The sequence below is a fragment of the Macaca nemestrina genome, chromosome 9 (genome assembly GCF_043159975.1).
Source record: "Macaca nemestrina isolate mMacNem1 chromosome 9, mMacNem.hap1, whole genome shotgun sequence".
Taxonomy (NCBI): domain Eukaryota; kingdom Metazoa; phylum Chordata; class Mammalia; order Primates; family Cercopithecidae; genus Macaca; species Macaca nemestrina.
In genome coordinates, this window is record NC_092133.1 from 91,404,315 (window position 1) to 91,428,968 (window position 24,654).

Genomic DNA, 24,654 nt, shown 5'->3' on the forward strand with positions numbered 1-24,654 from the left:
CACTATTCACAATAGCAAAGACTTGGAATCAACCCAAATGTCCATCAGTGACAGATTGGATTAAGAAAATGTGGCATATATACACCATGGAATACTATGGAGCCATAAAAAAGGATGAGTTTGTGTCCTTTGTAGGGACATGGATGCAGCTGGAAACCATCATTCTTAGCAAACTATCACAAGAACAGAAAACCAAACACCGCATGTTCTCACACATAGGTGGGAACTGAACAATGAGATCACTTGGACTCGGGAAGGGGAACATCACACACTGGGGCCTATCATGGGGAGGGGGGACGGGGGAGCGATTGCATTGGGAGTTATACCTAATGTAAATGACGAGTTGATGGGTGCTGACGAGTTGATGGGTGCAGCACAGCAACATGGCACAAGTATACATATGTAACAAACCTGCACGTTATGCACATGTACCCTAGAACTTAAAGTATAATAATAAAAAAATAAAATAAATAAAAAAACAAAAAAAACCTAAATGATGTCGGTTGAAATCTAAATCTATCATTGTAATTGTAATAAAGATTACAGGATACAAAGCACTAATAAAATGTTGGTAGTTTTACTTGTTTAAACAGCTGTCTATTGAAACATTTGAGTATGTAAAACTCAATACAGGTTTTTATTTGTAAGATCCACTAAAAAGTTTGTTAAAGAAGCCTAGAAACATGGTTTACAATGCCACATAATTTTTTTTTTTTTTGAGACGGAGTCTCACTCTGTCACCCAGGCTGAAGTGCAGCGGTGCAATGTTGGCTCACTGCAAGCTCCATCTCCCGGGTTCATGCCGTTCTCCCGACTCAGCCGCCTGAGTAGCTGGGACTACAGGCACCTGCCACCACGCCCGGCTGATTTTTTGTATTTTTAGTAGAGATAGGGTTTTACCGTGGTCTCGATCTCCTGACCTTGTGATCGCCTGCCTCGGCTTCCCAAAGTGTTGGGATTACAGGTGTGAGCCACCACGCCCAGCCTTAAATTTTCACCAAACGTGTATGATATAAAAATATTATCCTTTTTAAGAAAAATTTTTATATGTTTTATTTTAAATAAAAAACCATTAAAAGTTCAAGTAAGCATTCCAGTAATAAAATATTACAATTTTTTATATTATATAATTTTAAAATAAAAGTTAGTACCTTTTTTTCTGATGCTTTACTGACTTCATCTTTTAGATTTAAATCAGTAGATCCTATAGGAGCCAGTTGCAGAAAATATTGATTGTAGTTCAGCACCACCTGGAAAGAAAAATATTTATGTTCTTCACCTAAAAGTTTTATGGTAAACTAAGTGGAAGTCAGAAAAGAGTTGAGAACCTGCTCTGTGTTACTGAGAATAAAAACATGTATATGTAACTATTATACAAAATTGTTGTTAAATATAACTCACCCATAGTTGTGCATTGAAATAATTATCATTATGACTATGTATCAGAGCTTCTGGCTTTCTCATTCTTTATTCATTTATTCAACAACCATGTGACAAACACTGGAATTACAGGATGAAGATGAGATAATCCACTTCTTGGCAATGTTACACTGTTATATAACCTGAAAAAACAAACAGGTAATTTTCACACAGAGTAATAAATACCATGACAGATTTAAAATAGGGCACTACTGGAACACACAGATGGGACATCCAAGTTTTGGGTCAATATTGTAGACTTTTTGGTGGAGAAGATATGCAGGTTGATACCAGAAGGACAACAAAAACATATGTCAGACAGAAGGCAGGAGCAAATGCCAAGAGCTGGAGCTGGGAAAGATCACTGTGAAATTCTATGTAGTCTCGTTGGCTGGATGCTAGAGGTGGAGTACTAGTAAGTGGTGAGAAAAATCTGAGTAACTTGACAACAACCAAATTGACTTGGGCATTTTTTAATGTATTCCAAGAAATGTAGAACATTTACTGAAGACGAAGGTCAACCAATGACAAAGTCAAAGACTAAAGATTTAAAATGTCACCAGTCACATGACTGCTTATGAACTATAACTGCTTGGCTATGCATCACGAGATGAGTCTTAGGTCTGTTGACCTTAAATCACAACCATAACCCTGAGAAGAGAATGATGCCTTTGTTTTCTCAAAACAACTGCAGTGTGTAGGCTAAAAGTTCCACAGGGATGGCAGAGAGTTAGAGCCAAAAACAGATATGTTGACTATTTGAGAGTTTTCTAAAGATATGGAAAATGACAAATTAATGAGGCATAAATATACTCTTTTTTTTATTATACTTTAAGTTCTAGGGTACATAGGCACAACGTGCAGGTTTGTTACATATGTATACATGTGCTATGTTGGTGTGCTGCACCCATTAACTCGTCATTTACATCAGGTATATCTCCTAATGCTATCCCTCCCCACTCCCCTCTCCCCACAATAGGACATGGTGTGTGGTGTTCCCCTTCCTGTGTCCAAGTGATCTCATTGTTCAATTCCCATCTATGAGTGAGGACATGTGGTATTTGGTTTTCTGTTCTTGTGATAGTTTGCTGAGAATCATAAATATACTCTTAATTATAAGCATGTGTTTATATCTTTCATTAAATGTGTATACAAAAATAATTAGCATACTATCTATTGAACAAACAATAGCCAACTGATGTACTTCTCAATTAAGCAAACTGTAAATAGACATTTCCTATTCATAGTTTATTTTAGAAACCAATTAATAAATCTGAATTGAACTAATAAATCTTGCAATGTACCTTCTCCTGCTCTAGTGGTATTTTCTGCCACTCCTGCTACATTTTAAATAAGTCAAATATTATTTAAAAAGTTTAATTTTAAGAAGAGAAATTATCCTGACAATGATGTATCACTTACAGAATTGTGCCCGTTAATATTTTCAGAGACTATACTGAACATGAGAATTGCTTAAATAGAAAAATACAATCATATAAATAACCTAGAATTCTAACTTATTTTAGGTTTAGATAATAGAGAATATACATGTGTACTGCTGTTTAATCTGAGAAAAAAATTACAAATAATATTGTTCTATGAGTTTTTCTCTTACTACTACAAAGGTTAGAGAATTTAAGTCATATTTTGCAGTGAATGTATTTCTTTCTAATTCTTAGCAAAACTCTGTCCTTTATAAAAGTTCAGTTTTTTCACTTCAATAGATTTTTCCTTAAATTAACGTCCCATTCTCCCCCTTCAGAAAATTTACATTTTAATGTTTGTTATATGTTATCAACTTTTCAGCACAGAACCTTAAATACACAAGCGAAGAAAGTGGTACTAGCATAATGTCATGAGAAAACTGGACTGGCAAGAGAATAAGTAAGAATATCATGTGATCTATGTTATGATTGATATTTCTTTATATGAACACATAGATTTCAGAAAATTTGTTTGAAAAAAGAATATAGGTTAGAACCAGTTTTCAAAGTTAGTTTGATTTATAACTTTCTAGAATTAGAAAGAAGGAAAATATTAAATAGCTGCATATTTATAACTTTGATGCCTTTTCAGAAATTAGTATCAGTTTTAAGAATCATTTAATTATAGTTTTCTACTTAATAATGAAATGAGTGGGAGTATTTCAAGCTCCATTGCAAGTGTTTCCATCTGGAGTGTTCTTCTTTACATCTTTTGTATAAGAGGTATTCTCTTGCCGTATGCCAACAAGGTCTGAAATTGTGTACTGTATACACTGGACACTTTAATACCAATGAAAATATGATACTTAAAGCCTTCACCATTTTCAGACAAACATGTTTTCCCATATTTTGAGAGACTGTACTTCATAACATATCTGTGACTATAATGTTACAGACATGCCTGGTAAATTTAATGATGTGACAATACACATCACTAGAGAGGTCTTGTAAAGGAAATAACTCAACACCAGATAAAGGAAGGAGGCTGTACTGGAAGAATATTATATTACCATTAATAAACAGTATGAAAATGTACATTTTCACGTGACTTCAACTAAAAAACTACTAAGGCAATGCTATTATCTTTTCCCCAAAAAGTTCTTGTTCTAAATATTTAATTCCTATGTGTAATAGATTACATTACTTCTTTACTTCCTGTTTATATTTTTATAATACATAAATTTGATCCCGGAAAAATCAAACATGTTTCTCAACAGATTGTCTAATTTTGTACTGAAGAAATATGAACTCTGTAGGGAATACTTTATTTTAACAAACTTAAGTGAGGCCATTTTTACCCTCCTAACTCTCAAAAAACAAATGGTAGAAGGAGCTCTATCTCCTTCAGTTCTGCTCTAATCTTAGATATTTCCTGCCTCCTGCTAGCTTTTGAATGTGTTTGCTCTTGCTTCTCTAGTTCTTTTAATTGTGATGTTAGAGTGTCAATTTTAGATCTTTCCAGCTTTCTCTTGTGGGCATTTAGTGCTATAAATTTCCCTCTACACACTGCTTTAAATGTGTCCCAGAGATTCTGGTATATTGTATCATTGTTCTCATTGGTTTCAAAGAACATCTTTATTTCTGCCTTCATTTCGTTATGTACCCAGTAGTCATTCAGGAGCAGGTTATTCAGTTTCCTTGTAGTTGAGCAGTTTTGATTGAGTTTCTTTGTCCTGAGTTCTAGTTTGATTGCACTGTGGTCTGAGAGACAATTTGTTATAATTTCTGTTCTTGTATATTTGCTGAGGAGTGCTTTACTTCCAAGTATGTGGTCTATTTTGGAATAAGTGTGATGTGGTGCTGAGAAGAATATATATTCTGTTGATTTGGGGTGGAGAGTTCTGTAGATGTGTATTAGGTCTGCTTGCTGCAGAGATGAGTTCAATTCCTGGATATCGTTGTTAACTTTCTGTCTCATTGATCTGTCTAATGTTGACAGTGGGGTGTTGAAGGCTCCCATTATTATTGTATGGGAGTCTAAGTCTCTTGGTAAGTTTCTAAGGACTTGCTTTATGAATCTGGGTGCTCCTGTATTGGGTGCATATATATTTAGGAGAGTTAGCTCTTCCTGTTGAATTGATCCCTTTACCATTATGTAATGGCCTTCTTTGTCTCTTTTGATCTTTGATGGTTTAAAGTCTGTTTTATCAGAGACTAGTATTGCAACCCCTGCTTTTTTTCCATTTGCTTGGTAGATCTTCCTCCATCCCTTTATTTTGAGCCTATGTATGTCTCTGCCTGTGAGATGGGTCTCCTGAATACAGCAAACTGATGGGTCTTGCCTCTTTATCCAGTTTGCCAGTCTGTGTCTTTTAATTGGACCATTTAGTCCATTTACATTTAAGGTTAATATTGTTACGTGTGAACTTGATCCTGCCATTATGATATTAACTGGTTATTTTGCTCGTTAGTTGATGCAGTTTCTTCCTAGCCTCGATGGTCTTTACATTTTGGCATGTTTTTGCAATGGCTGGTACCGGTTGTTCCTTTCCATGTTTAGTGCTTCCTTCAGGGTCTCTTGTAAGGCAGATAAGCATTTGCTTATCTGTAAAGGATTTTATTTCTCCTTCACTTATGAAACTTAGTTTGGCTGGATATGAAATTCTGGGTTTAAAATGCTTTTCTTTAAGAATGTTGAATATTGGCCCCCACTCTTCTGGCTTGTAGAGTTTCTTCTGAGAGATCTGCTATTAGTCTGATGGGTTTCCCTTTGTGGGTAACCCGACCTTTCTCTCTGGCTACCCTTAAGATTTTTTCCTTCATTTCATAAGTCCCTTTCAATTTTGTTATTTCTTTCCTATTAAATCCACGTATTTCTCATATTTCTCTTAATCGAAATTCAGAATTATTATTTCCAATCAAGCACCTCATACAGTACCTGGCACAAATTATGGAAGGCAAAAGGAGATAAAAGAATCTTCATGACATCAGTCACTGTTCTATTCAGTGAGAAAAGGGTGTTGGTGATGGCTTTGAAGTATGTGTAGCTTATGAGATATTAAACATTGCCAGAGGAAATACAGAAGCTTAATAAACTGCTAACCTAATTTTATGAATAATACTAAATCAAAAGTTATATTAGCTCTTTATAGGGTAAAATACATAAATACTACACTGACACTTTTTTTCTTTATAAATAGAAGGTGAGAAAATTATACATGGGAGAAAATAATGTATCCACAATTTTTAGGAAATTAGCAAGGCTCTTGCATAAACAATGCTTTTTAAATGATTTCGCATAGAAATCTAAGATACTCCAGAGGACATAGCAGTATTAAGGGATAATGAAGTCACAGCTTCAGAGCCTCCATCCTTTCTTTAGCAAGTTAGCTCTTCTTGTACCTGTTCTGTTTTATATAATATGGTTGTATCTAACTTTTTTTAAGAAAACTTTCTGTTCTTCTAAAAAATTTCAAGCTATGAAAGTCACTGATTAAGTCAAACTCCTTCATTTTACAAAAGAGGCAACACAAACTCAGAGCACTTATGTCTTACCGTAGGTCACAAAGCCAATTAGCTCCAGGCCAGAAATGGGCTTTAGGTCTTCTGTCTGAGACTGGCATTTGATGCCAGTGATTCCCTCCATATTTAGGAAAATGTATACATTTAAAAATATAACTCAGAGAAAATGCATGCATATGGTAAAACTGTCTTGTAGCTCAAACATGTTTAGGTGCAATAGGTTAAAAAGTAGCTGTCCAGCTAAATAGTGAATTCTAAAATTATGAATACAAAGTAAGCAATAGAAATTAATATCATAATATCTCTGAGTGACAGTCAACATAATCAATTTGTAAAAATCAAGTTTGTTAAACTCCAAAAAAAAAAAAAAAGAAAGAAAAAAAGGAAAAAAAGGAACTCAAAGGAGAAAAACTTTATCAAGCCAGGTGATATTGAGAAAATTCTTAGAAAAACTATTAATTTACTCCAAATAGGACTTTACTTACCACAATCAATTAATAAATGAATTATCCATGTTCTGGGTTATTTTTAGCAAAATTGAAGACACAAAACAGATTTCTCTTCACCATCTAGCATACTTCTATCTAACCTCTTGTCATTAATTGGTACATACAAAGAAAGTTCTGAACTTAATTTCAAGGATAACTTAAACCCATGCACAAATAATTGGTGAGCCTTCATTTCCCTGGCTTCAAGTTTCCATGTGAGGGCTCATGCTCTCTCTACTTTCCTCTTGGGAGGAGGGAAGATTTATGTAATGAGTAAATTTGGGCAAAGCACATTGAGTGTATTTGTTTGGCTTTGAGTCTCTTTGCAAACGTGTGTCTGCCTACAGTGACATGAGTTTGGATTGGCTGTCATCTCTGCAGGAAGCTGCCTGCTCCTGTGGCAGTGTCAAGTATCTCTTTCTTCCACTTGCAACTGTGTGTAAGAGCCTAGTCTGAGAAGAAATGTTCAGAAGCTCACTGTGGCTGCACATCTGAGCCACATCTTCCCATGAGTTGTCATAAGTCAGCAATAAAGCTGGTATGTTGATGTCTGTCCAACTGATTCTTATGTTCTGAACTCTGAGAAAAAATAGGAGTGTCATTTGCAGCCTACCCCACCGCAGCCCCACCAAGATGGCTACATAACACTTGTAAAAATGTTTCCTACTTCCTTGACTTTGTAACTTTATATTCTTCAACACAACCCCCCATGTTAACAAGAGAAAGGGCTGGAATAAAGATTGTAAATAAAGAAATATAGTGAAATCAGGCCAGGCGCAGTGGCCTGTAATCCCAGCACTTTGGGAGGCTGAGGTGGGAGGATCACGAGGTCAGGAGATCGAGACCATCCTGGCTAACATGGTGAAATCCCATCTCTACTAAAAATACAAAACATTAGCCAGGTGTGGTGGCAGACGACTGTAGCCCCAGCCACTTGGGAGGCTGAGGCAGGAGAATGGCGTGAACCTGGGAAGCGGAGCTTGCTGTGAGCCAAGATCACGCCACTGCACTCCTCCTGGGTGACAGAGCAAGATTCTGTCTCAAAAAAAAAAAAAAAAAAAAAGAAATAAAGAAATATAGTAAAATCAATCACAATAGTAAAGCCCAACAAATACAATGTTCACTATTTCAACAATAACTTAGTGACAGGCTACTGTTACATTGTACCTGATATTATAAGTTTAAAAATATTGCTGTATTGTCTTTTTGAGACCAATTTGATAAATACATATACATCACACACATACTTTTCCATAATTAATATATTTTCAAGTAACCACGTTTTTAAATTAAAATGTAATATCATTCTGTATTTTAAGGAGCACTCAAGTTTTATGACAGTAATTATGCACTCCCATGTAGTATAATCAAATAAGTTTGCACATTTAAACCACTGCAATTCAAGATCAAAATATCAATAATGTCTGAAGGCAATTATACTTGCTAGTTTGTGAGTATTAAATACATGCACTGTGTCACAGAGAAAGAAAATGGGGAATACTTCATTGACCAAAGACCTGATAGATTAAGCATAGATCCACACATATATTTAAAGTGCAACTCAACATTCTGTGGAAAATGTGCAACTCAACATTCTGATATGACAGTGTTCCACCATGTGACACAAAGTTCCACCATGTGGCACAATGTTCCATCATGCAACACAATGTTCCACCATGCAACACAATGTTCCACCATGTAAACAGCTACAGTCTTAGGAATATGGTTTTAGCTTGGACATATCTATATAACTACATTTAGAAAAGAAGTTGCTAAACTGAATGAACATTTGAGAAATAGAAAAGTTACTTAAATAAATTATTAGAAACTTTTTGAGTCAGTAATGTACTGGAAGTCCAAATCCAATCAATGTAGAAACGAGTCTTCCTCTCTCAAACATTTAAAAAACATGTACCAAGTGACTACTGGGTGCCATACATTGTCTTAGACACACAGGTACTATACAACTTTCAAACATAAAAAAAAAACTTTAAACCAGCTAAGTCTTATCTTTCATTAATGTGGTATAAAGTGAAGATTTCAGTTATCACAAAAACATTCTATGTGCAAAAGGATCCAATGACTGATGTATTTTTGAAGCTAATTTTAATTTTTGAATTTTACAATATAATTTTTTAAAGAACCAATAAAATTATAAAATTCCTTCCCATATATGGAACAAAGCATCTCAGAATTTAAATAAAAACAAAGTAAACGTTTGGAAAAAGTATACATAGTTACCTATGATAGCTATCATTGTGTTAAGTGGTAAGGCTAAACTTAATGTGTTGGTGACAGGTGCAAGAACTGGCAAAAGAGATCAACATAGAGAACACTGGCTTTGACATCTAGCACAACTTCCATCACATGCAACAAAAATGAGGTATTATAATCAGTTTCTCTACAGTTTAAAAAATGGTATAAGAAAGAACTTCAAATTAACAATATTCCAAAATATCACAGCCTTGTTAATAAAGAAGATAAATACATTCAGTATCAATGCGATTTTAACATATTTTATGTTAGATTTAGATATTTTAACATTTTACTTTCTAGAATTATAGCCAAAAATGTCTAAATATCTTCTTGTTTGGAATGCTCCCTCCAAAAACCTACCTTTTGTATTATTTTAGATAATCTGTACCAACTCTCATAGTATTATTAGATGTTTTCCTAGTAGAAATAATTAAATTTTAGCAACTCTAGTAGGCACCTTCTTTCTGTATCTCTAAGTTTTATAAACAATTACATAAGAACTTTTTCAGGTCATTCTAAAGAAGTTATGAAAACATGTCACTGAATCTTCATAGAATTATTAAGTCAAACATGATTTGGCAAACCAATTGCCCACAAAGGAACCCTGCACTCTTTGGAACTACTAATGAAGTTGAAGATGAACTGTCTTTCAACATATCTGGAAATACTAAAAATAAATAGCACTTTGCCCCCTAAAAACTAAGAGAAAATATTTTCTCAAAAATCTTTGCTTGCACTACATTTGTATTTATACATGCTTTCATTATCTTATGAAATTATACATGAGCTGATTATTCTGGAAAAAAAGATAAGAAAATTTCACATGTGCATCATGATTAAACTTCACAGTAGTATTTAACATGCTTCCTCTTTTTGTACCCAGAATTGCAGTTTTATGACCCTGAAGCACTTAGACCCTGATCATATCACTCTTTTTTCAGAAAAATAAAATTAGCTATCAAAATAATTAAAAACTCAGCTAGCTAGGATCATCTAATTTATGTATTAAAACAATCGTTTAATTGTTCCCCTTTATTTAGCAGCAATGCTGTCTGAGAAAGTTTAGATTTGCTCCTCTAGAATTTTTTAGAATATGAAGCCAGGTAAAGAAAAAACATTTCATTTAACATAAGCATACACTACTTTTCTCTGCATTAAAGAGACTGTGAAATCACCATCAAAACTATAAGCCAATGTGCATTGATTGAAATGGGTATTTCAGTGACAGTGATACACATTGAAAACTAGTTGCTACCTATTTATTTTAGTTGAAAAAATTGTGGGTTTTTTAATAATTTATTTTGTTTTTGTTTTTTTTCTCAACAGGGACACACTAAGTTGCCCAGGCTGGAGGGCATTGGCTATTTATAGCTGTGATTATGATACACTACAGCCTGTAACTCTTGGGCTCAAGTGATTATTTTGCCTACTCAGCCTCCTAAGTAGCTAGGATGAGTGCACACAGTTTTAAAATTTCTCCCCCAGTCAAAAAATGGAGTATCTATCTATCTATCTATCTATCTATCTATCTATCTATCTATAATCAATTCTTTAATTTATATATCTTGTCATTGCTGGCATCATTTTGGGATCTTCAGAAATGGATTCTCACTATGAATAAAATCACCTAGTTGGATTGTAAGATGTCTGCTACATCATCAAGGTAAATGGGAACCCTGCACAGCTTTATGGAATTCTGGGTAGAAAGAAGATAATGGTTTATGTGTGGTTGTAGTTGCCATTAAAAGACTCAATATCATTGCCATATTAGTCATCAGTAATTCAAGTGATAGACACAAGTGAACATCATTTTAAAAATTTAAAGAGTTGAATGATTTAGCTATTTTCAAGCTATTGTAAAATTGCACAGCAATAACAGAGAGTTTACAAAAACTGAGAAAAAAAGTGATGTAGGTATAGTGGCAATTAAAGACCCAGTCTTGTGTAAAAAAATTATAAGACTTTTAACTTAAAAACAAAACAAAAATGAATCCTTTAAGTGTTCCACGTTTATTTACTTCATAAATGTATTTATTTTAGATTACTTTAAATAATGAACATCTACATGTGATTAACTGTTTGGATGTCAAACTTTCACTTCTGATTAGGGGCACAAAACTTGAGATGGTACAGGAAAACATGAAAAGTGTTATGAACAACAGTTAAACTCAAACCAATCAGAAAGTAAGCCAAAACATCTCAAAGTATATATTTAGTTACTAGGAAATAATATTCACTTTCTAAAATGTAACTTAAATGCAGTTTTTAAAGCAATTCAAAATGTGTTACTTAAGTTTATTGAATGAAGTTAACAAATAGGTATTTCATAAAAATGAGAACTCCAGGGACTTTTAGTAAAATTTCTGTTTTCTTTCTTTGTTAACACAGGTAATGTTGACCATTATTTAACACACGAGTCAATTAACTCAGTATTTCACCTACTTAAAAACAAGAATTGCATCAGAAATCTGAAAACCAAAGGAAGAAAGATAATATAACTAACCTTGAACAAGTAGGTCTTTGCACTGTTATTTTATGTCGTAGGCTTCAGGAAGAAATCATGAATTTTTCTTCTAAAATAAGTATTCTGTCGACTCAAACTATTGGTAAGATTTGCAACACAAGGTAATTCTGGGACTGGCCTCCTAGCATGAGTTGTGAATAAAGATCTGGTCTGTTGTTTCTCCAAAAGAAGTTTCTTACTGGTCTCTGCTTGTCTCTCATGAGTTCTATGAAGATTGCAAAAGAAAAAGCTTAGTATTTTATTTTATCCTACATAATTAGAAAAGGACTTGTATTTAAAAAGAAAACCCTTCTATAAGAATAAATAACATTTCCCATTAAATAGTACTTTAACAATGAAGACGTGTGAGAGCATGCCTAATGTATGTAATTATAGGTTTTAAATTGTTCTTAAAAAGTACATATATATTTTAGGAGAATTTCTAACAAAAAGTTTTTTTTGCCTGCCATGACTATTCACTATGTAGAAATATATCAAAACGTCATGTTGTATTTCTTAAATACATACAATTAAGAAACTAAAACTAAAAAAGCTATAAATATGTGTTTATTAAACCAGTTTAAAGATTTAAAAAAATTATCCCTCAAATATATTTTCAGGCGTTTGATTTAACATTTCTTGTACATTTTCACGCATGATTTGGGATCAATTAAGCATTTGACACTGAGAAGTAATTCACACAAACAACTCCTAGGGGAGACAAAAAGAACTAAAACAGCTTCAAAGGCAGTCAGCTACTAACATTGTGACCAAGGCATCGGAGGTGGGGCCTGTCCTTCTGTCTTCCACACACACCCTCAGGCTAACAAAAGTGTTATTTTTAACCATTTTGTGAATTATACATCCCTTAATCTCTGTATTAGTAATTCCCCATTTCACAAGGATGTTTTTATAAAGAATAAGAAAACTATACAGGGTGTTTTCTCAGGGTGCTGTCTAATGATAATTCCCAAGATCACTACCAAAGAAAGTTAATTTACCAATTGCCAGAAAGTGAAATGTAGTAGTAATTGTACTTGACCATTTTGGTCTCAATTTTAATCCTCCAAACAATAGTTAAACTTATTAGTATTTCTATTTGGGGACATGCTGAAAAGCCATTTAATGACAATACTACTGTCTGAATTAAATGCTTCAAAAATACTTAGCTGAAAGACTAATAGATCAGGTTGACTAGATGTGAATCGGAAGGGGAAAAAAAGCCATATAAAACCAGCAAATGTGGAAGAGACATAAACTCTCCTGGACAAACATTTGGAAGCTCAGTTCATTTACTAACACCATGTTTCCATAATTATATTATCTAGTTAACTTTCACTTCCCACTGATGTTGTGACCCTGTCTCACTAAAAATTAATCTTTTGAGGTAAATTAATGAGCTTATTTTCTATAATTATATTTTGACTGACTAGTTCATTTGACAACAAATCCCTAAATTTTAATTCCTCTAAATAGAGGTGCTTATATTTTTCTAATTCTGTTTTATTAAAGTCTTCTACAGTTTTCATTTTGGAGAGTTCAGATTCCAGATCCTTAACTATCAGCTCCATCTTATTTATTAAAACAATACCATGCTCTCTTAAGTGCTATAGGTTTCCTTGAGTTTCTGCTTGTGTTTAAACAAATTAAAAGTACAGTAACAAACAATTTAATTGGACATTTAAAAATAACTAAAAGAGTATAATTAATTTGTTTGTAACAGATTGGATAAAAGCTTGAGGTGACAAATACCCCATTTACCCTAATGTGATTATTATGCATCTCATGCCTGTATTAAAATGTCTCATGTAACCCATACATATATATGTGTATATATATGTACACAGACACCTACTGTGTACCCACAAAAATTAAAATTAAAAAGAAAACAAATCAAAACAGTACATTTTAAAGTAATTATAAGCTTCATAATTATTGTATATTTGTTTCCTTTTGTTTTAAGTCAGTGATTCAGAAAGCAATTTTAAATACATGAACGAGAAGCTGAAGCTTAACATACTTATCAGCAATATTTACTAAATTGATAATAGCTAATACCTAGATAGGAGGATGAGTTCTGGTGTTCTGTGGCATTGTAGGGTGAATACAGTTAGCTATAATTTATGGTATGCTTTCAAAAAGCTAGAAGAGAGGATTGGAAATGTTCCCAACAGAAACAAATAATAAATGTTTGAGGTATTGAATATACTAGTTATCCTGATTTGAGCATTACACAGTGTATACATATATAGAGGAGATATCATTGTTACTTTATATCCCATAAACATGTATGTACATGTCAACTAAAAATATAAAAAAATTCATCTCATTAAAAAAATAATAATACAGGCCAAACTTAGTGACTTACAGCTAATTAATAGTATGTGGCCTGACCATCCTCACTTAAAACAGGGGAAGGGGGTAACAAGCGCAAGCAGTTTGAGATAGAGAGCCTTTTCTAAGCTAATGCTGCAAATCTCATGGTGTAACTCTTACCATATTCCATTTATTCAAAGCAAGTTCCATTTATGAATGCCTAGAAGCTCCAATGTAGGTGATCTGGCTACCTGCCACAGCCAACGTTCCAGGCAATGGCCAGCATTAACAACAAGACACACAGCTGAGCAAACCTTCAGATTATTGTACTTTCCCAGTCTTTGAGCTGTCCCCAGGAAAGATAAGAGGAACAGTGACAAGCTGTCCTGGCCAAGCTTCTCCCAAATGGCAGATTTATTAATGCAACAAATGTTGTTTTAACCCACTAAATTGTGGGTGATTGTTAGGAAACAATAAAAATAAAAATTGATTTAAAAAATTGCAATAGAAAACTTACACAGTAGGAACTAGTCACCTTTAAAGTACGATCTAATAGAGGTTGAAATTAATTTTTTCATGTCAAACTATGCTAATGAGAAGCAGTAGAAAAGTAGAAGACAGACAGACATAAGAGCTACTGAGGAGGAAGATTTCCTAAAATTCCTTTTAATTAAAATTTCTTATTACTAGGCAAGTGTGCTTCTTTAGGATTTCCACTCAAGTTAGGAAATCAGTAAGGAAGGGAAGCAAAGAGGCAAGTTTTGAAGTGCAACAGCTAGAAAACTAAAAATATTTGGTTTAACAATCAAAATCAGACATTATCTGATTTCACAGAAGTAAAATCTTAAGAAAGCTAAGCAGCAGAGTATGAAGTAATCAATCTGGCATTCATTATTCATTTTCCTTTCCTCAATGAGAAAATAAAGAGAACATTATGGAATCATTTTTAATCATCTCAGAAGTAAAATACATGTAGTAGGTTTTGAATGTTAATAAATAAAATACAATTTACCCTTTACTGTACTTCACGTTTGTCTATACGAAGAAGTTAAGACCATTTAATCTTTATGTTGTACCACAATCCTTCTTCATATCATACAAAAAAATTAGCTTTGATATTTTAAAATTTAAACAACTAATTTCACTGTTGTCTCTTATAAATTGCCTGAACATAACCTATTTTTTAGTGCTGAACTTTCAAGACTTTTTATTTGAATAGGATAAAATATTTATTCCAAAAAAATGTATGAAGCTATAAAATATACCTGTGCATCTTGATCTATTTAAGCAGAGGGAAGTAGTTACAGAGAATTGTGATTTCTGAGAATGCAGGAACTGTACCAAGAAAAGATCATCCCAGGTGTTATACATAAGAATCAGGTGCCAGGTCAAAAGAGGATCTACCTGTGAACTGCAAGATGATGAATTAGCTCCATTTCCAATGAGAAAAACTTATAGCCTGGACTGACTCTTCTCCTCCCAGGATGGATAACATCTACAGATGACTGTGCAAATTACAATGAGTTAATAAAACCTAATGCATGAAATAGTAGACTGTAAGAAGATGATGTGACCAAGATTAGATGGAAATGGGACTCAAGAGAGAGGCATTCAATGAGAGACTAAAGGTTCGAATAGAGAAACAAAGGAAAGGACTCTCGTCTCTGTAAGCTTGACTTCCCATCATGTCATGGAGTCAGCAAGGAATAAGCTTGCCATGGAATCTTTCAAGAAACAAAAAGTAAAGATGTTTCTCTATATTGAACTTTTATTATGCACGATAATATATAGCTGGTAATATGCAAAATGATTGAAAAAGAGTTGTCATGTAAGTTGATGTGGTACTGGCATAAGAATAGAGAGATCAATGTTTTAGAATTTAGAATCCAAAAATAGACCTGCACATGTATGGTCAATTGATTTTCAACCTGGATAACAAAATTACTACATGAGAAAAGAATAGCATTTTCAAGAAATGGTTCTGGGACAAATAGATATCCATATGCAAAAGAATAAAGTTGGCGTCCCAGCAAATACTGTATTTAAAATTTATCTGAAAATAAAATACCTAAATTTAAGAGCTAAAACTACAAGTTTCTTCGAAGAAAAGACAGGAATAAATCTTTGTGACTACATTTGGCAGTAGCTTCTTAGATATAACAACTCAAAATATGGATTAACATTATAATTTAAAGCTGCGGTGCTTGAAAATATACTAACAGTAAAGTAAAAAGGCAAGCCACTGAGTAGGAGAAAATATTTGAAAACTGTATTTCTCTTAGAAAACTTGTATCTAGGATATATAAAGAACACTTACCATTCAGAAAGAAAAAGATGACCCAATTAGAAAATGGGCAAAGGAAAGAAATATACATTTCTCCAAAAAAGATATACACATAGCTAAGATGCACATTAAAACAAGATTAAAATTATTAGTCATTAGGGAATGCAAATCAAAACCATGGAGGGGTGCCACTTCCCACCACTAGCATGGAATCATTCCTGGTAAAAATGTGGAGAAATTAGAACCCTCATACTGCTAATGAAAAATGGTATAGCTGCTTTGGAAAATGTACGGGCATAAAGTTAAACATAGAATACCATATGACTCTTCAATTCCACCCATCAGTATGCACCCAAGAGACATGAAAACATATGCAAACACAAAAACTTATACATAAAAGTTCATGGCAGCATTATTAATAATAGCCCAAAATGGAAACAACCTAAAGATCTATCAACTGATGTGTGGGTAGATAAAATGTTTGTTATATCTAGACAATGAAATATACTCAGCAATAAGAAGAAATGAAGTGCCGATACTTGCTACAACAGAGGACCCTGAAAATGTTATGCTAAGTGAAAGAATCCAGTCACAACACGCCACATACTGTGTGTGAACAAGATGAAGCGTACGGAACACGCAAATATATACAAACAAAGTAGATCGGTGGTTCCCTAGAACTGAGCAAGGAATGGGAAACCGGTGGGTGACAAAAATGTAGAATTTCTTTTAAGAGTGATAAAAATATTCTAGAATAGACTGTGTTGACGATTGTATAACTCTGTGAAAATACTAAAAGCCACTGAACTGTGCACTTTCAAAGAGTGAATTGCATGGCATGTTAATTATACCTCAATAAAATTGTTACCAAGAAAACCGATTTGATACTAGTGACTTGAAGTCATAGGATGGTGTACTGCTTGCTTTTATATCATTGGCCAGGGTTCAAGACACAGAATGAGCAGTATGCCCATCTTATAGAAAAAGAATACATTAAACATGTATTCTTCTAAGTCCATAAAATTAAAAAACAAATCTCTTTCACGTCTCAAAGCACTGACAGATTTTTATTTCCCCAAAGTATTTGGGTACCTCTTTTGGTCCCAAAACGTACTTGATGTGTTAGCTTATTCATCTGAATATCCATTTCAAGTAGACCAGTTTTAAAATCTCCATGGAAATTAAGCTTTCCATTTTCACATTCCTTTAACTTCTTTTCTGTCATTCGTAAAAGCTCCTTATATCTGCAGGAATGTACAGAATGACTAAATCAAAATGTTTCAGACATATTTAACAATTTCTTTTCTTTTCTTTTCTTTTTTAAGCAAATGTGTTCTAACCTACAAAGAAACAAATCAATAAATTATCCCTCTCTCATTTGTTTCAATGTAACACAGTTTGAAAACATTCTAACAAAATTTAACTTTATGTAAGTAATATGAAGAAAATTTTACAACATATATGACAGATAAAGGATTGATATTATAACCATATATAGAGTCTTTATAAATAAACTATTAATATTTATTTTAGTATTTGGTTGGGGGAAAGTAATCATGATTTTTGAACCACGATTACTTTTGTACCAACCTAATATGTTAATATAAAATACTAACCTATTATTAAATACGAGTTTTCACTCAGAGATCAGCATCAAAGGGGAAAAGCATATTTATATGTGAATATTTGCAAAAGACACAAAAATACATTTTTGATACATTTTGACCACAGTCTATAGGAAGAAAAGAATACACACACAAAAATTATCACAAAAATTATTCAAAGTAGAATAGAAAGAAAAGAAAACAGTCCGAGTTGAGGAGGGAAAAGGAAATGAGAGATCATGTGAAGACTTAACGACAGCTGTAGGAAGAGATCTAAAGATCTTTGCTAGCACAGTGCTAACAAAGTGAAAGGCATCCAAAACCATGCAGAGAAAGATAATGAGGAAAAATATTAATTGGAATCAGAGAACAAATTAAAGTTCTCAGCAAATAGAAAAGCAGCCATGTTGGGGGCTTCAAAGGCACTGTGGAAAATTCTATTTTTAATCTCGGTGGCAGAAACACAATTACTCATTTTACTCTTTTTTAGGTAATACATATTTTTATTATAACATATATATAATATATGTGTATATATACACGTGTGTGTGTGTGTGTATCAAAAACAGCAGAAGTTTAGTGATATATGTACATAACTCACATACGCATGGGAGGTACCAGTAGAAAATAAGTAAATATCCATAATATATTTAAAAACTAAACAGAATCAAAGAGACTGAAATAAAAGTTAATCGAGATAATTTTTGATGATGTTTAAAAACAACAAGGGCAGATTTTCAGATATTAAAGAACAGCAGATATGCACACTACCACCAGGAAGATTACCAAATACAAACATATCTTCAGAAATAAAAATTCAAAGTAGATAATGAAGAGAGCAGTTGACATTATATGCCAAAGGCATTGTCATTATTGTTTTCAAAATCATTAAAGAATAAGAGTGTGATATTTAGGTATTCAAAAAAAGTTGCAGTTTGTGCTGTGACTCTGATAAAGCATTAAGATTGAATAATTTGTTTAATTATAAAAATGCAGATTAGGTCAAATTTATATCTCAGTTTTAATAAATATGTTGAAATTATAGTTAATATATGTTTTTAAAGTTCTAAAATATTGAAACCTTACCCAGTTATTTCTTTTCCTGATTCATTTTTTTTCTTTATTTCCCAATCCAAATTATGCTCCAGAGATTGCATTAAGTCACAGTACATTCATTTAATTTCTCTTTTCTATATTCAGTCTTTTAAAGAAGTTAAATTATTATTAAAAATCTAGAGACACTCTTCTTTCCTAAAAGTATTATTTCTCTTGAGTTCATGAGTTATATATGTGTAAACCATTTTATAACATGCAGTTTATACACTTTATTCCAATAATGACAGATTGAAACATAACCTTTTTTAAAACAACCCAAAATGATTTATACTTTCATTAGTATCATTTGCGGAATTTAAACTACCAAAATTTATTTGGTAAAAAAGTTTTTATGCATAAAATACTAAATGCTAACAATAAGTGAAAAAGTAAGTAGTTATATTTATATTTTGGTGGAAAAGATGCCCTCAGAGCATTGTCATCAACAGTTCACAATACTCCAGGTTTGCTCATTCAGATCTAAGAAAGATAATTTTTTGAAAGCTCTCATTTGGTCCCCATAACATTTCTGATTCTTACCTAACTTCAGGATAAGGTAACTACGTTCATTCTCTGTAAGCATTCTTTTATGGTTTTTTGATTTTTCTTTTTTTATTAACCATTTTTCTCTAGATAAAGTTTATGTGTTTTCTATGTTTATCATTCTCAATATTGTCAACTTATAATGGATTTATCAAGATGTAACACCACTGCAAACTGAGGAGACCCTGTACTGTGTGTTGAAAATCCCTACTCTAAAATCTGAAGCTTCAAAATCTGAAACTTTTAAAATGCAGACTTAATTTTTCTCAACAGTCAGAAAAAATTTGATTATTGACTAGAACAATTCTCCTCTATTAGAGTGATTTCTGTTTTATATTTATTGATTGAAATATATTTCAAATAAAACTTTATTATGTCAAAGTCTGAAAAAATAAATTATCAGTATAATATATTTAATTGTGTTGTAACAACTGGTAAGATAGAATATTTTCAATTTATACAATAACAGGTAGCATGTATGTCAGATATAATCCTCTGCTTAGGTAAATTTATAATAAGACATGATTATGTCTCATGAAAAAATAAAGTAATGTACAACTGAAAGTTAAATTGTTCTGCACCAACTAGAAAACACATCCTGAAGCATAAGGTCAATGAGAGTCAGAACAGTCAGAGAAAGCTTCATGAAAATGGAAAATGTGTCCACCAAGTCTGAATAAATGAGGACAGATGAACAAAAACTGAAAATGGAGGAAAAGCATGAGGAAGGCAGAGAGATGAGGAAACCGGCCCAATTAAGTAAATATAAAATCCACTGGCAGAGAAATAAAAACATAGGTCCACACAATAACTTGTAAGTGAATGCTTATAGCAGCATTATTCATAATAGCCAAAAGGAGAAGCAGCCTAAAGATCTATCAACTGATGAATGAATAGCTGCTGTAGCCATGCAATAGAGTATTATTGGACAGTAAATAAAAATGAAATACTGATATGTACTACAAAATAGATGAACCTTAAAAACACTACGCTAAGTAAGAGAAGCTGCTCATTAAACACTACAAATTGTATGATTCCATTTCTATGAAATGTTCAGAACGGGAAAATCTATAAAGACAGAAAATTAGATGATGGTTGCCTAGGACTGGGGAAGGTGGAGAAACATAGGAGTGAGTGGTGGTGATGACTAAGACATACGAAGTTTCTCTTTAGGGCGATGAAAATGTTCTGAAAATGATTGTGGTGATGGTTATACAACATTGTGAATATATTAAGAGACATTGAGTTGTACAATTTAAATGTGTGAACTGTATGATACGTGAATTTTTTCCCAATAAATTTCCTTTTTAAACATCCAATGGCAGTATCAAGATAATTTCCTTTATTTTCTATTTTGAATATGCCTACTACACATGATCTAAATATGTATATGTTTATACAATATAATTAAAAAGAAAAAATAAAAGAATTGCCTAGCTATTCAAATATTGTGTATATTAACCTAAACATTTGCATTTTGGAGAGTAGTATGATGTCCTTGGCATCCATTCACAAAAGTGGAGCTAAGAAATAAGATAATTTTCTGGAATATTCCATTACACATTCTTCTCTGATTAAATATGGCTTGCCTCACCATGGCAACATAAATCACTGAAAAATACTGTTTATCTGAAGAATAGTCTCTCAACTTGTGGGATAAACAATGTATAATTTTTAATCTTCTTAAGGGTAAATATTATGAAAAAATATGTAATTATAAGAAAAACATTGCAGAATGATAACCACAGTTTTTAAAATAAGCATATTATAAATAGAATTGTAATAAAACTAATTATAATGAACATATAAAAGAAGTCTTCCCATGGAAATTAATATCATAAAACAATTTATATTATTTAACCAGCTATAGATTCACTGTTGGCATGTTACATTTAATACATACTTGACTTTTGACTTGAAATCATTTCTTCATTAAATCCTATATCTCATCTTTGAGATTAATGTGATAATTGGTGTAAGTTCTAGTGAGGTCTGACACACACTGTTTATTGAGATCAGCCAATCGTTTTTGAAGTTGTTTCACAATGACCTGACAAGACATATTTGTTATTGATTTTGTAAATTATCTTATCAAATTAACAATATTTACTTTTAAAAAAAAATCCCCAAATATATTGATTCAGCTTATTTTCTTCATTTGTACACATTGCTGCTTATTACTGAATCCACTCAAGGACAAAAGAAGGTGTTATCTTCCTGCCAAACTGGTAGTCTCTTACTAGACACCAGATTCATCCCACTAGTCATTTGTCCCCTAATGAATCGGTAATGCTTCGCAACCTACTGAAGTCTCAAAAAAAAAAAAAAAAAAAAAAGTTGGGGCAGGACTAGTGGTGGCAAATTCTACACAGTGGAATGCTTTCTTTCTTCTGTATTAGAAGCACAAATCAACATCAAAGTTCCTCACATATTCAATCACCTGTTGAAATTTTTCCAATAGATTTCTATCTCAGAATAAAACTATTTTTATTTTAAAGCCTTTAGAGACCCTAGGTAACCTGCTCTCCACATCTCTCCTGACCTCAACTGCTATGTTTCTCTTCTCTACTCGCTTATTTTGTACTATACATGAACCTTGCCACCCCACATGAATTGTAAAATGGGGATCCAATGCAAAGCTAATGAATCACAGATAGCTACAATGACCTTTCTCTGGGACATGATAGTCTTTGAGCTTTGAAATATAAATTATGAGCAAATTATTTGTAACAATATTCAAAATAAGTTATAAATACCAGTGGGGTGATTAAATCAAATTTGATATTGTAAAATTCACTACATTTGTCCTAAGGTATTATTTAATAAAATGCAGATGTCTTTAAAAAATTGAGCGGTTATAACAATACATAATTTGAGATTCAAATATGTTCAGATTTAAGTCAAATTGACATAAATGAAAATAAAATTATATCAACTAAAATATACAAAAAGCTACTGAAAAAAAGTATTATTACAAGATGCAGAAATGTACACTTCAAAATATACTTCAAATACACTTCAGTTCCTCTGGAAAATTTATAATTAATTGTCAAAGTAGATTGCTGAACTGAATCTTAATTTCAAAATACTAATTGCTGATATGGGCATTCCCATTTAGCTGCTTCAATGTGGTCATAAAATGTGGCGACAAAGAGACATTAAAACCTTTATTTCAACAGTAAAATCCAATGTCATTAATGTTCATCTATTAAAAATCTTAAACTTAAAATTTCATCAGTGACACAGTGTCTTTACTCAAAGTGTAAGGTCTCTCTCAGCTTTAACTTTCATTTGGTGGAGATGAGGTATGTTTCTAAGCTGACATAGTAAGTATATTTATCATCTGTTTATATTCTACTAGATTCAGCATTTAACCAACGCCAAATATGCTTTAAATTTTCTTTCAGGAAGGTTGACAAGTATTTATATTTTTTGATACTTACTTCTCTTTCTTCTTTCTCTTTTTCATATTTATATATACAGTCTTTTAAATGGTTAATGTAATTAAATATCTCCTCATTTTTCTCTTTTAGGGGATGATGTTGCATTTTCCTCTTAAGAAGCTGAATATTAATTGTTATCTTGCTTTTGTTATCAGCTTTCTTATGTGCATGAATTAATTGCTGTCGAAGCCACAGATTTTTGCTTTGTAGTTGAAATAATTTCTGCTCCAGAGACTCCTGCTGTTCACTGTGTATGTTCACATTATCTTGTTCATTTTGATACATGTGTTCAGCTTTCTTCATTTGATACTGTGGTTCATCTCGCTCTCTTTGTGCATGTTCTGAAACCAATGTATTTTCCCTCAGAGCATCTCCTGCATAATTGAGATTAATTTTTAGGCTTTTGGATTTCCTTTGAGCTTCAGCAAGTGGTTGATGGAGCACCTTATTGATATATATTGTATTATTCACATCAACATTAATTTTGCCTTGCAGAGAAGCATCTCCTGCAATGTGGAAAGCAAGTCCTTGGCTTTTTCTTGATGTCACAATTTGATCACGGTCTTGTACAGCAGAAGCCAGTCTAGGATGGTATGATTCAATTTCTCTCTCCCGTATTTCTTTGTCTTGTTTTTCCTTCAATTTAGAAGTGAGCATTGTATTCTCAGCCATCAGAACTTTAAGCTGCCTGCTATATTGAGATGCCATTTTTGTTAATGATTCCTCTTTCAGTTTTAGAGTCATTTGAAGTTCAGCATTCTTTTCTTTTAAAATCTTAATGTCCTTAAAGTATTTATTTTCCTTTTCCTGGTGTTGGTGTTTTAGTTTGGCTATTTCCAGTTTTAGCATGGCAATTTCCTTTTTCAACATGCGATTTTCATGTAGGAGATAATTTTCATTTTCATGAGTGTGAGAAACCTAAATAAAACAAAATAAACTTTTAGCTAGCAGTCAAAATGGCATAACATAGTTCCTCTGAAACTAAAGAATAACTTCTACATTTATACAATGAAAGAGTTTTTATAAGTAGGTATCAGTTGAAGAACCATTGAATCAAAACTTCAAATGCTATAGAGCATAAATTCCCCAAAGTTCAAACATTTATTTGAAGACAATGAATTCATGAAAGTACAAAATAAATGACTAGAGAATTTTTAAGAGCCTCAGAATTGAAAAAAAAAAAAAATGTTCCCTGAATTACAACAAACTCAACAGCATAAAATTAAAGATTAATCAATTTGACTGCCTACAAAAACTGGGTTTACACTCTGATGTCTAACTTATACAAGATCCCATACTAAGAGCCTTAGTGCTGCATATATTTAGACAGATAAAATTTCCCAAAGTTCTTTCAGGTCCTTTTTCCTGAGAATATTCTCTAGATATTCTATTTTTTAAAAATATATAGTTAATTTTAAGAATTATATTTATGAATTTTTGATAAATTGAGACATTGTAACAAGCACTTTTAGTTATCACAATTCTGAAAGGAAAAGATTAAAAATATAAACAAGTTGTAGGATTTTCTCCCAGTCTTATGAGTCTACATCCAGGACCTCTCCACCAAATCTCAGTTAATTCTACTGGGTAAATATGTAAATATAAAAGAAGTCTTCAATTTCAAAAACAAAAGAAAAATGATAAAATCTAGAGAGCCCTACACAGAAAACCATGCGCTTGTTTACTATGACAATAACTTTTGCTTCCTCTTCATAATGTTTGAGTCAGTATTAAATGTTAACTATGTTGCTAGGAAA

General features: G+C 32.5%; 1 protein-coding gene across 1 annotated transcript in view; it reads right to left on the minus strand.

Moving 5' to 3' along the window:
* The window catches only part of LOC105463240 (ankyrin repeat domain-containing protein 30B-like), a 256,388-nt gene that overhangs the window by 107,840 nt on the left and 123,894 nt on the right, over positions 1 to 24,654 (minus strand). The window contains exons 47-50 of the mRNA XM_071068724.1: positions 22,898 to 23,815; positions 21,358 to 21,504; positions 1,402 to 1,562; positions 1,152 to 1,250 (exon numbers count right to left, since the gene is read on the minus strand). Coding sequence (XP_070924825.1) covers positions 21,394 to 21,504; positions 22,898 to 23,815 — 1,029 coding nt within the window. The 3' untranslated portion in view covers positions 1,152 to 1,250; positions 1,402 to 1,562; positions 21,358 to 21,393. The remainder of the gene's footprint in view (positions 1 to 1,151; positions 1,251 to 1,401; positions 1,563 to 21,357; positions 21,505 to 22,897; positions 23,816 to 24,654) is intronic.